At 32.4% G+C, this 13,612-nt stretch overlaps 1 protein-coding gene across 1 annotated transcript; it reads left to right on the top strand.

Annotated features, from left to right (window-relative positions):
* The first annotated feature begins 1,528 nt into the window (after window positions 1-1,528).
* LOC145555883 (protein C2-DOMAIN ABA-RELATED 4-like) lies at window positions 1,529-5,389 on the top strand. The gene is made up of 3 exons (XM_081617597.1): window positions 1,529-1,848; window positions 3,971-4,066; window positions 4,919-5,389. The coding sequence occupies exons 1-3, from the start codon at window positions 1,714-1,716 to the stop codon at window positions 5,207-5,209; spliced, it is 522 nt and encodes a 173-aa protein (XP_081473723.1). The 5' UTR covers window positions 1,529-1,713; the 3' UTR covers window positions 5,210-5,389.
* The last annotated feature ends 8,223 nt before the right edge of the window (window positions 5,390-13,612 follow it).

Genomic DNA, 13,612 nt, shown 5'->3' on the forward strand with positions numbered 1-13,612 from the left:
AGGATATTTCTGTCTGTTGGATTGAGCAAGAGCTTCTGGAAATTATTGGGGCTTTGGTTGTGTGTCGTGTTCAGAAGGTTCCAAGATCTAAGGTTGCTCAAGCTCACTGTTTGGCAGGGATGGCGCGTCGGCGTGATTTACTTTGTTTCCGTTTTTAGTATGTTTGTTGTTTGTTTATTTGTAAGTTCTTTTGTCAAAAAAAAAAGGGTGTCATACTGCTTGATTTGTTTTTGTCTAGAAGCCAACACGATGACTATGAATGTACAAAACATAACAAAGGTAATTAGTCCTTTAACCCAATATTCTATGTGTTTAGAAATGAGTTATTGGCGTATATTTTCGCTAAAACTTTACTCCCTCCGTTTTTAAATACTTGCTCAACTTTTCTTTTTCGACCGTTTTTAAATACTTGCTCAACTTTTCTTTTTCGACCGTTTTTAAATACTTGCTCCATTTCCTTTTATGGAAAGCTTTTACAATATTTAATTCATTTCTCACACTTAGTGGACCCAACATAATACTCTCTCTCCTCTTATTCTTCCACTACTTTTGCTTTTTACAATTTTTTATTTTCTCAACTACCCCACTACCTCCATATTTTATTACTTTTTCTAATTACTCCTAAAACTCCGCGCATAAAGAAATGGAGCAAGTATTTAAAAACGGAGGGAGTAATTAAAAAACACTTATTTAAATCTGCCTCACAAATAAGCGTTTGTGATTAATATGCTCCAACCCGAGGAGTATATATATTGATGTTGAATATTAGAGTGCTATAATCTATTATTACCGAGTATAACTTATAGAGTTGTCGATTCCTAACTTGATCCGAACATAACAAGAAGTTATTGAGAGAGAAACTAAACCTGATGTGGCTCAAACACCCTACATTCAACCTGTTTTGACCTATTTATCATTTTTTATAATGATATTATGTTCTTACATTACTTGAGAATTTTTTAGCACAACATGAAATCTAATTCAAATCCGACCCTTTGACACAAATTGACAAGTCTAATAACTTATAATCTTCTCTTTTTTTAGTCGGTAAGATTAAGGGTCAACCGGCCCGAAACTCCTTATAGGTGAACCTGGTCTGAGTTAGCGAATTAGACCATTTAGAAGAGTGGGGGAAGGTCCTTAAAGAGTCACTACTCACTAGTGACGATTAAACGTCTAACCTCATAGTTGGAATGTATTCTCCTTTTTACTAGATTAAGCTCAGCTTGATAACTTATGATTTTAGGAAGCATAACGTATACTTCCAATAACCTAACCATAAAATTCTAAACCCAAAATTGCCCCAAACGGCCAAACCCTTTTAAACTCAACCCAAATACAACCCAAGATCAAATTGTACAATGAACTTTCTAGACCAAGTAAAACAAGGTACAAGTAACCAGGCATCCATCCAGCGCGTAATTAGCTGCGGTGCATATAAAGTGTGAGGCCCATTAGGTAGGACCCATCACCGTCTATATAAACAAGAAGTGCTGGTCCACTCCAATCCAATAACCTAACAATTCAATTAAATAATTTAAATTACAACTTCAAAACTCTCTTACAAAAACAACACAATTCACAACATAAACATAAATCCTTATTTTTGCTATTATACCCTTTCCTTAACTCTCTTCTCCTCTCATTTTTGTCAACTTTACCCACTTTACACCTACATACGCTCCTCTCTCTCATTTTCTCAAAAGAAGAAGAATGGCGGACAAAAAGGTGAATCCGATTGGCAACGCATTGGGTCTGCTCCGTATTCGGGTTAAACGTGGTATTAATCTCGCTGTTCGTGATGTTAGCAGCAGTGATCCGTATGTTCTCGTTCGTCTTGGTAAACAGGTTCGTACCCGTTATTTTATTTGAACTGGTATCGGTGACAACTGATTTTGCGATAGCTAGCACATTTGTGTATTTGTGATATAGTAGTGTCAATAGTGATATCAGTATTGGGGTCGACTTTTTATGGGTATAAAATTACTTTTTGGTCTTGAAAATGCTTCTTTTGATACAACATTTTACAATTTTGTCCAGTTGAGAAACTAAATTTTGTCATTTGTGTTAATTTTAATGCTAATTCGTATTTGTTTCTCTGATTAATGGGTTATATTCCATGGAATCATGAATCCCTAAAAAAAAAATTTTAAAAAAGAAGAAAGCTACGTTGACTGAAGGATACAAGTATTAAAGAAAGTAACGGAAGTCATTTGAATTCTACTTTAATTATCTATTGTCAGGCTATCTTCAATCAGACCAATAATTAATCATAAATTGATTAATTTTATTTAGGGAAAGCGGATGTTACGGTAACTGACTCATTAATGAATTACCTAACATTTTTTGTCTTAATTAAAGTCTTCTTAATTTTTGTGGAATTGTTAATTAAAATCATTTACTATTCGAAAATAAATTACTGTGGAGTATATTTTATTTTAAACCTTTATTACTTCCGTTTCTCATGTACTCCGTATTCATGTGTATTTTAAATACGAATATTCAAAATTCAATTGTTACACATAATATAAACAAATACATTACTTTCATTAGTTTTGAAAAATAAAAACATTGTACAAGTACATATCCGCGTTCAACATAATTACGAGTACATTTCTCAGAAGAAAATTAAACATTGATATAAAGACGAGTCTAACATAATGATGAGGGTGTGAATACTGGATACTCCCTCCGTCCTTTTGACAGTAAAATGTTAGTCACATTATTTTGTTTTTAACTTTCTCATGTACTTTAATTACTTTCTATCTCTACTTTTTTCATATCAAATATAATTTTTTTTTTAATGTACTTTGCTACTTCTTATTTATGTTTATTAATTCCTATGATTTTCTACCAAAAGTGACTATCAAAAGGAGACGAGTAAACTTTACAATATATACTCCCTCCGTTCTATTAATATTGCAACAACGGACTTTTTGCACTATTCATCATTTTTTTTTACCATATAATATGATTTATAGATCTCCTTGGATTCGTCTTATAAAATATTTTCACAATATCAACTTTTTATAATTTTTACTCTTTCACAATTATAGATATTTAGCATATTAAATGTGTTCTGGGATGCGTAATTTTATCCTTTTACAATATTAACAGAATGCAGGAAGTATGAAGTAACCCAGAAAGTATACAATTCTACTTTAACCTTCTAAAACTTTTTCTTTGAAAAGTCTGGTCTTACTAGAATAAAAGACTTTTCCTCTTCCAACCCTGAGCCTGAGGTCATTGAAATTTGAAAGTGGTTAATGACATAAGCTGTTGAAACATCACATGAATATGTGTACGTAGTAAAAGTAACCTTAGAGTCCTTAATTTGAATTAATCAACATCTAGACACGATAAGATTTGATTCAACATGGATTACCTCATTCTAATTAATTTGAATGACTCGTAACTTAAATATGACATGAACTAAAATAACTCAAAGTCAAATTCAATACAAACCGCCTGATTAAGCATGATGAATTTAAAAAAATTGTTCATCTACGTTACGTACACGTTCCTCTAGTCCTCTTTTATCATGTCATTTCTACTTTGTAACATGGTTATCATTGAATGCGATGGTTAAGCGCCTTTACCAGCTCAAAAACATTGAATTTATAATGTTAGGACAAAAAAAACAAGTATACCATGCCATGTGAAGTGAGTAAACCAAGTCAGTAAAGAATTTTGATAAACGCCTTATTTTGACTGAAGTGTCAATAGTGACAAAATCTCGATTCTTACTAACTTCAGTAGACTAGTCTTTAAAAATATTAACACAATTTCAGTCCCGTCTTAGTTGCTTAACTGTCTGGACAATTAGGCAAATAGACGTTTGTAAATTGAACTATAGCACCAATAAAGTAAAGTGATACTAGTAATGGTTTTGAGCTTATTGATAGTTGGTTTTATATCTTGGTTCAACATTAAGTATTAACCCTTGTGTTTTATTTAATTTTTATGGCAGAAACTCAAGACTCGTATTATTAGGAAGTCTCTTAATCCGGAGTGGAATGAAGATTTAACTCTCTGTGTTACAGACCCGAATGAATCAATTAAAATTGTAAGTATTCTAAACTCAAATCTATATGCAACTTCATCATAATTGTTTCATTTTCCTTATTATTGTTTCATACATATTCGTTACATTTCTCGACATGTATTAAAACGAAGGAACTCATATAAATTAATAGTGATTTATACTTCTTTTTTTTTTTTTTTTTTTTTTTTTTATTTATTATATATATGTACTTTATGTCAATCTTGAATTCATTTTCTAGAGTTCTGGTTTATTCTACACAAAACCTTAATCTAAATTTTAGCTGGTGCTGATCACATAGTATATAATCCTGTTTAAGGAAACACATCATGTGAAGTCTCAACTACGTAAACACCTTTCTTAGCTTATGCTTAATTTGTTTTGTACAATTAGGACCCAACCTTTTTTTTCTTTTGTCGTTTAATACCTACCTTATTTCCACAAATAGATGATTTGATGACAGCTTTTGCCCTTTGTTGTATGTCACCAAGAAAGAAACTTGTAGATATAAGTAGTAATTCTCTGAATTTAATGTAAACAAAGTAGAAAGTTCTTTTTGCCCTGTAGAACAACTAAAGATAAGAATGATGTTGACGGAATTTGATATGAAATTCTTATTACTCTTAGGAGTACAAGATAAAAAGCTAGATTATTCAAGTGGTCACATAAAATAAAATGACAACCCGATATTTTCGAGGATGATTCTGTACTACAGTTTGGTGGAAGGAATTTAAGACACCCTTGGAAGAATGCACAGGGTGATGGTTACAGTTTGAAACGGATGGAATACGTTGAAAAATAACAAAAGAATTATTCATTAAGCTTTTGCACCTAATCTAATGTGACTAACTCATGTTCTTTTCCGTGTTTTTGCAGTTTGTTTATGATCATGATACATTTTCCCTGGATGACAAAATGGGAGACGCAGAGTTCGATATCAGTCCATTTTTAGAGGCAGTAAAGTTGAATCTTGAAGGTGTTCCAGACGGAACTGTCATCACAAAGGTGAGGCCAGACAGGCAGAACTGCATTGCAGAGGAGAGCTCCATTGTCTGGAAAGATGGCAAAGTTACTCAAAACATGATCCTTAGACTTCGGAATGTTGAATGTGGTGAAATTGAGCTCCAGTTGCATTGGATTGATCTTCCTAGTACTCAATCTCTGTAATTCCCGTAATCTGATCTAGTCCTGGTGGTCTTTTTGTATATATAAAGTACAATGCCTAAGCATGTTGGATAATTAAATCTCGTGTATGAGAATGTTCTGAATCTATTTCTAGCTGATTAAGTTTTGTATGTAAGAATTTGAAATTATGTGATAAGTTATAAAAATAGAACAATTAGTGAATTTTGATGTTGAGATGTTGAAACCTCTCAACTAATCTTTAGTCTCATATACCATCATTTTCGACATTATGTTGGCTTTTGGTTAATTTTGGTGCGCATGCATGTTTTATACTTTTAAACGATGGCAAAGTGGAAGGCATGTTGGTAACTTATTAAAAAAAGTTGAGGTGACGTTATTGAGTTTTATTCATGCTGTTTCAACGAATAAATTATTTGGTTAGTTGTCTTTTATTATTTGGAATGAGTGTGATTTTTGTTTGGATAACAATAATGAAGGAAAGAGACAATGAAGGAAAAAGAGGGAAGGGGAGGGGAGGGGAAGGGGAGGGGAAAGGGAGGGAGAAGGTGACATTTTATTTTTCTTACAAATCTCTTTAGAGGGCGTTTGGTTTGCCAAGTGGTATATGTTTGAAATTAAGAATGAAGTTAAGATGGTATCGGGTTGGAAGTTGAAATTTCCTCCTTTATCTAATACCTAAGGGAATGGAATGAGTCAAACCCACCTCCCTCCCCCCCCTCAGTGTTTCTAAACCCTATACGGTCATAACTCATGGGTTTGAGGTATGGGTTTAAAATTCATACTTTTGACAAACAAACATATGGTATGGGTTTTAGACATTCTAAACCCATACCTCATACCTATATTTCGCGAACCAATCACAAGGAACTCTCATGTAAGAAATCATAATAGAGTATATTCACCGATGTTGGGATTTAACTATCAGTTTAAGCTTTTGATTGAGTTGGTCCTTTTAAATTTTAATAGAAAGAATTTGGTTATATAAACGAAAGTGGATCCTTTCAATTCCCTCCCCTTCCCTCCTTACATTAGATATCTAAACAAAGGATTACACATCCCTTCTTTTCTCTTCTCTACCTTTTCCTTTATTTATCTCTATTCAAGCATAGTGTTATAGTGTGCTTGGATAAAGAAAGGAGAAGGAAAAGAAGGGGTGGTAAGGGAGGGGAGGAGGGGAAGGAAAGGGAAAGGGAGGTGGGGAAATGAGTTTTCTCTTTCAAATCTGTTCATTATTGGAAATGTCAAATTGTTACGGAGTACTATTTAATCCTTTTATTTATCTCCTTTTTAATTCTCTTCCTTTCTCATTTGTTATTCAAATGAAACATGGTACACCCTCTCTATTTTCCTTCCTTCCTTTCCCTCCATCTCCTTCAATTCAAACACAGTGTTAGTTTTTGACAAGAATTATGTATCATGATTTTTTTTTTATTTATTTTTTTTAAATGAAGTACAGTTGATTGTTAGCTGATTGTTGAACATTTCCCTCCTTTGTACAGAAAGAGCCCATTTATAGTAATATGAGTTACCTATTTTAATTATAAGTCCATAAGGCCACATCTATACGACCATATAGGCTTATGCATATTTGGGCCTGAAGTTCGTTTGTCAGGTCTTAATGAGACCAAAAGCAAGTAAGGAGTTGACTTATGTTAGAATTCTTAGAAAGTGTTGCAACAAATATCCCACCCACATACAGAATGAAGGCAGAGAGTGAAAATCTGAGTTCTTCATGGTGCAGTTCAGTTTCAGTCTAGCCATCCGAACCACAACCGAACGTACTTCGATCGACGCCGAAAGTCGACACATTCTTGCCTTCCCAACCTACACATTCAATGGTTGGATTGTCGCTTCGTGCTTTGGAAGTCAATATCTACTTGTGGTTTTTTTTCTTGGGTTTGAGGTTTCCACGTATATTCTCATATGCGTTATATATGTGTTATGTGGATTGTTTATGTTTCGGGTGAAAATAATGGGACCTTGCCGAAGGTCCGAAAATGTGGATGAAGACTTACTCAGTCCAAATAATGCTGGGCCGAGGGTTTCCTGCACAGCAAACACATGTAAACTGGCCTCGGGGGTTGTGCCGAGGAAGGCCCCTCCGATGCCGAAGTCAAACAGTGTTTAGAGAGAGAAAGCTATGCACGCAAGAGTATTAATTGCTTGAGGCTTGAATGTGAATGAATGATAAATGATGTAATTGAAGGCTTTTATAACTTAGCATGACAAGGAGAAGAGATGGGCTTGAGGTCATGTGGGCTGACCATGATGACTTGGGTTGTTAACTTGAGATTGACTTGGCAGGTTTGGAGGCTTGGGCCTTGACTTAGATTGAATCATTTAATGACCGGGCCCAATTGGGCATAATTGAACCCAAACAGTTTATATTGTGTTGTTTGTTGTCTATGTAATGTTTGCTTAAAATTGTTTATGTTTGTCCATTTTAGAACATATTAGAGAAAATGCTACCGATGAGTTTCCGCTTTTGATACACATCTTAGGTACATTTTTCCAATAAAGATTATGACCGTAAAGTAATCAAAATCCTCCCACAACATCACAACACACCTAGATACATGAAATTATATTAAACAAAATATACTCAATTAAACATTTTACACAAACAAGCCTAAAAAGTCATCACAGTCAACAATTTAAAAACGAGTCAATAATGATTAATGAGTTATCACAATCTACAATTAATCGGTTGGTGAAGTTGAATTAGAGGTGAACACTACTAGTTTCCCTTAACCCATGTTCAATGGTTGTATTTTTTTTCCCTTAAGGAATTTTATTGTAGGCTCCGTACCCGTTGGCCTACATATGCATGGCAATTGTATTGACATTATATCAGATGGGACAAAGGACAAAATAATGAGCATTGTTCATGGATCATTAATGAAAGGGTCAAAAAGACAACCACAATATAAATCCGGAGGCAACAACGATTTGCTAAATGAAGATTATCACGCCATTCACAGTCCATGAGATTGTTAACTCCATATGATCTTGTAACACATTAGGAATTTGGAAATTATGGTACCAAATTGAGTCAAGAAGTCAAATCCGCCCATATCGTCCTTTACTTTAATCTTATTCCGATATGTATTATTTGCAATAAAAAAGACATACAAATAAAGATTCAATTCGTTCCAAACTAGAATATGTTAAGTCGATTATTAAATATTAATGTACACAAAACATTGTTAAATATTGATCACTTGAGTAAACAATATAATAAGATTATTAAGAGGTTCTTAAACCAGTTGTCCACATATATTATCTTATTAATCGTAGTACTCAAATACATAACTTAATTAATATACAATATGGTGATCATATAATTAATGCAATAATGTATAGCAAATAACATTGAATTGGAAGCAACTAAGGATGCAAAAATATAAGAAATCAAAGTATTAATATTAATATAGGTATATATAATAATTAATCTACAAGAACATATTTATATATCATACTTTGAATGCGCACTTTAAATGCTACAACATGAATAGATTGTTAGTCAACTCTAAAAATATAGTAAATCAAAAGATTTAAATCAAACTAAAAAAAGAAAATTGAATTCTTCCCCTAATATTGTATCTTTCATGCCTTGTGTTAAGGCAAAACTTCGAGTTTTGTTTTAGACTTTAGAATCACTTGAATTGTGATTGAAATTGAATTAGAGAAATTGAAATAGAACAGCAGGTTATCACATCTAGATGGGTTCCTTGGAGGTTGATGTTGAATTTGATGGATTGAATAAACTATTAAAAGAGTTATTTAAAATTTAACAAGGCGAATGTTGAAGGACAAACTCAACCAAAAGCTTAAGCCGATGGTTGAGCCCCAGGAATATGTTGTATACTGTATCACTCCCCCTCACATGAAAGGTCCTTTGGGCTTGAAATGTGGATGCAACACAAGCCCTCTCATACCCAGCGCGAATTAATTTCACTTTAGAGGAGGGGTGGATGAGATTCGAACTTGTGACCTTTGTGTCACGCTGGCTCCGATACCATGTTGAAGGACCATCTCAACCAAAATCTTAAAGTGATGGTTGAGGCCTAGGAATATGTTATATACTCTATCAGCAAACAAGATTGAAAAAAATAATGAAGCTGAGTAATTTGTGTAACATGCAGGCAGATTCATGTGTCACGCGTGTTGCATTTTTCATTCGAATTTAAAATCATCATAACATTTTACCCCCGAACTTGAATTGGAATAAGGCATATAATACATCGTTGAAATGATTCACAAATCTTATTTTTAAATCGATTGGAATCAAAATAAGATGTATTGTAATAAGCTATGACCGAAAATAGTGTAATGGTGTCGACTTTGGGCTCGATTTAGCATTTTTCTCATAATATCCTTCATGCTTATTATGATGTATCATTGGAAAGATGATTTTTAGAGCTATCCATCCATATAAGTTTCATATAAAAAGTCTGAAGTTCGGAAATCAGGTTAACTTGGTTTCAAGGTAAGGTTTATGGATTTTGGGGTCAACAAATTATAGGGGTTTAGGCTTAATTAATAGGCTTAAATGATTTTAAAATAGGTTGATGGGTTAGAATAAAATGTCTTGGGTTAGAACAAGAGTTTATTCAAGCAAACTCTAGGTTCATTAAGCAACCTAAACCAAATTAGACGAGTGATATACATTTTCGTATTAGGCTTTATTTAGGGAGATAAATTTTGGTGTCTACGGATATACATTTTTAGACGCCTACAAAAGTCTCCCTGGCCAAAGCCTAATAATGAATGACCTTTCGCCACCATTTAGTTCAAGTAGCGTATTGGATCGAAGGAACGCTTAATTCTTGCAGCTTAGAATTCCAAGCCATTTCAATTTCCAATTTCTATCATTTTTAAGCCATTCTATCCTTCTTCATATCTCAAACACTTTTTCTACTCAAAAATACACCTTAACCCAATTTTCTCTTTTCATAACCACAACTCGAAACTTAGCAAAATTATACAAATCTTAAATGGTTAGATATCTATTGAAATCTTAATTATATGGTTAGATTTTGAATAGAAGTCAAAAAACAAAGAAATATTAGCTAAAGCAGTCTTCATAGATTAATTCTAATAGTATAGAGAGGCTTTGAGAGTTAGATCATAAAGCTCCGTAAGGATTTAATCTTTTTGTTTTTAAATACTTGTAATTGTTTGGCCATGCACAAATTTGATCATATATTCTTTCATTATGCATGTAATAATTATGAAAAAAAAAATAATACTTGAAGATATCACCATGATATCCCAATTCAAATTGTAGTTATATAAAGTAAAAATAAAATAAAATAAAAAGGAAAAATTGGCCTCAATAGCACCAACTAACTATAGGTTGGGTCAGTGCAGAAAATATCACAACCTTGATCGGGTGCACTCTACATCACAAACTATTAACTTTGGTGCAGAAAATGTCATAAATGATATTGGAGACTGGAATATGTATATACATATATATATATATATATATATATATATATATATATATATATATATATATATATATATATATATATATATATATATATATATATATATATATATATATATATATATATATATATAGGGGGGAGGCTCTCGTGAGAATTTTTCTTATGTGAAAACACTTTTTATGTTCTAAATATTTACTCGTATGTTCTAAATTTTAAATCTGGTGTCCTAAATTTTTCTCCAGGTATTCTAAATTAAATCAGATGTTCTAAATTAGTACTCACATGGTCTAAACCATAAACTAGTTAAGTTAGATATTATAAATTTCGAATGACTTATTCCGGAATTTTAACTTATATGTTCTAAATTTTAAAATGTGCGTGTGTTCTAAGATTTTTAGTTATATGTTCTAAATTCGAAAGCATATGTTCCAATTTTGACTCACATGTTCTATATTTTTACTTATATGTTCAATATTTTTACTCCCATTTTCTATATTTTATACCAAGTGTTCTAAATTTTTTATTCATACGTTCTAAATTTTAAATCAGATATTCTAGATTTTAAATTAGATATTCTAGATTTTAATCATATGTTCTAAATTTCATAAAGCAAATTTTTTAAATTTTTACACTTATGTTCTAATTCTTGACTCAGATGTTCTAAATTATTTCTCACACACTTGCTCAAAATTATTAGTCATATGTTCTAAATTATTAGTCATACGTTCTAAATTTAAATTTGAGTCACATTGTAGACACCTAAAAATGTCTCCCCAAAACCAAACCCGATGATGAACAACCTTTCACTGCCATTATTGGTCGGGTTGAGTATTTAATTTTTGGAGTGCTTAAATCCATATTCAATCCCAATACATTTCATAAACCAACCCAAATCCTAGCCCATTTCCCCAAACCATAACTTATTTTCCTCCTTTCGTGCCTTTAAACCAAAAATAATTCATTTCGTGTCCTTTAAAATCATTCATTTCGTGTCCTTTTTTATAAAAACGTTTGATCCATATTTTGGTCCATAATCTGGATCCAATGATTAAATAGTTGGATGGGGATTGAAAAGATCTTTCCAACGATAGATTATAAGCCCAAATCCGAGTAATAACGAATAAGTTATGGCCAAAATTTTAAACTGAGCCCAAACCGAACCTAAGCCCACCTTACCTACGACCCAATGATCATGTGGAGGGTCCAAATTATTTAATCTCATTCCTAAAAAAATTAGGATTAATTGGAAGGTTCTATAAGTTTTTAAAAGATCTTAATTATCCTTTTTGAAAAGATAAGATAAAAGAGTTTGAAATTGAATAAAACTTTTTTTTTTGAAAATCCTATTTCTATCTGAATTGGAAGTCATTCAAAGATAGACAGATATGAATTTAGTACCTCATATTTTTTATCTTAAATTTCTATGGTTGGATAGCCCTTGAAATTATCTTTCCAATGATATATTATAATATCAATTCCGAGCTATAACGGAAAACATATGAATAAAATGTCAAACTCTATCCAAAACTGACACCGTCTCACTATTTCGGCTATATCTTTTATACTATAAATTATTTTAATCTGATTCTAATTGTTTTAGAAAGTAGACTTCAAGATCTTTCCAACGATATCTTATTCATATCATTCCAATTTCTGGATCAAAAGATATGATAAAAACAAAAACCACAAAAACTGCTGTCTATCGCAAGAGTTTTAATCCGATTCGAACTCGATCTTTTCTTGATTCTTCGACCCTCTTTTTTCCCTATAAATAGAGGTCATATCACCCCTTTTTCAATAATCAACAAGCTTGATCATAAAATAATTCTCTTCTCCCTCTTTAGCCTAAATACTAGCCATCCTATTTTCTCAAAATACTTTCCTTAATTAAGCACTCCAAGGAGTTCATACAATACCCAAAGTTCTATACTTAAACCAAGGCGTGAAAGGTATAATTGACTGAGGGTTTGGACCAAATCAACTCTACTTTAATTTAATTTTCATTTGATTTATATTTTTATTGAAGTTACTAACAGTTTATTCATGATGTAGCAATTTAAAGGAACGCGCAGAATGTGAGTAATTAATTAATTTAATTACTCTTGTTTTATTTTAATATTGCTAGTATCATGATTAGGGTTACTTTATATTTGATTTGACTAACGCTTTTATTGTTAAATTGCTTCCAATATTAATGTTTATTCCACTGTTATTATGATCACTATATTGCATGTTTGAAGGGAATATGTAATTGAAAATCACGCCTAGTAAGATAATTTGGACAACCGATTTAGGTTCTTTTTAATCTTGTTAATTAATTCAAGTGATCACAAATATTTTAGAACTATGTGTTGCATTAATATTCAACCAATTTAGCATAATAATAGTTTGGAGCAAATTGAATTTTTGTTTGTATGCCTTTGAGATCGCAGGAATCATTTTTCACTATAAGAATCGAGTAGAGGCCAATACGTGCGAATGTGACTCCATGACTCACTTCGTACCATCATCCCCGATCCTCCTTTCGTGGTTCCAAACCATATGGAGTTAGTAATCTCATGGATTATGAATGGGGTGTACCCTTCACGGGTCAATCGTTTTGGCTATCGTTGTCCCTTATCGTGGTTGCCTTTTTATGATCCGTGAACGGTTTACAAGTTCCTTAAAAACTTGTTGGCGGCTCCCTACTTTATTTGTCCCTAATCGTATTATGTCAATTCCTACTTCCTAAGAGTGCCAAGCATATTCACCACATGCTTTTAACGTAGGCGCACTTCGAGCGACGCCTACAATTTGGCGACTCCACTGGGGAGGATTCTTGATTATTTATCGATTTGAGTGATCAGTATTTAATTAAGATGAGTGGATGAGACTTGAAAGATTCTTGAATTGTATTCCCGCGATTTAATTGGCATTGTCACATATACATATGCTATTTAGGTTACCTATTTTGCCACAATAGTACGTG

The sequence above is a fragment of the Chenopodium album genome, chromosome 8 (genome assembly GCF_948465745.1).
Source record: "Chenopodium album chromosome 8, dcCheAlbu1.1, whole genome shotgun sequence".
Classification (NCBI taxonomy): domain Eukaryota; kingdom Viridiplantae; phylum Streptophyta; class Magnoliopsida; order Caryophyllales; family Amaranthaceae; genus Chenopodium; species Chenopodium album.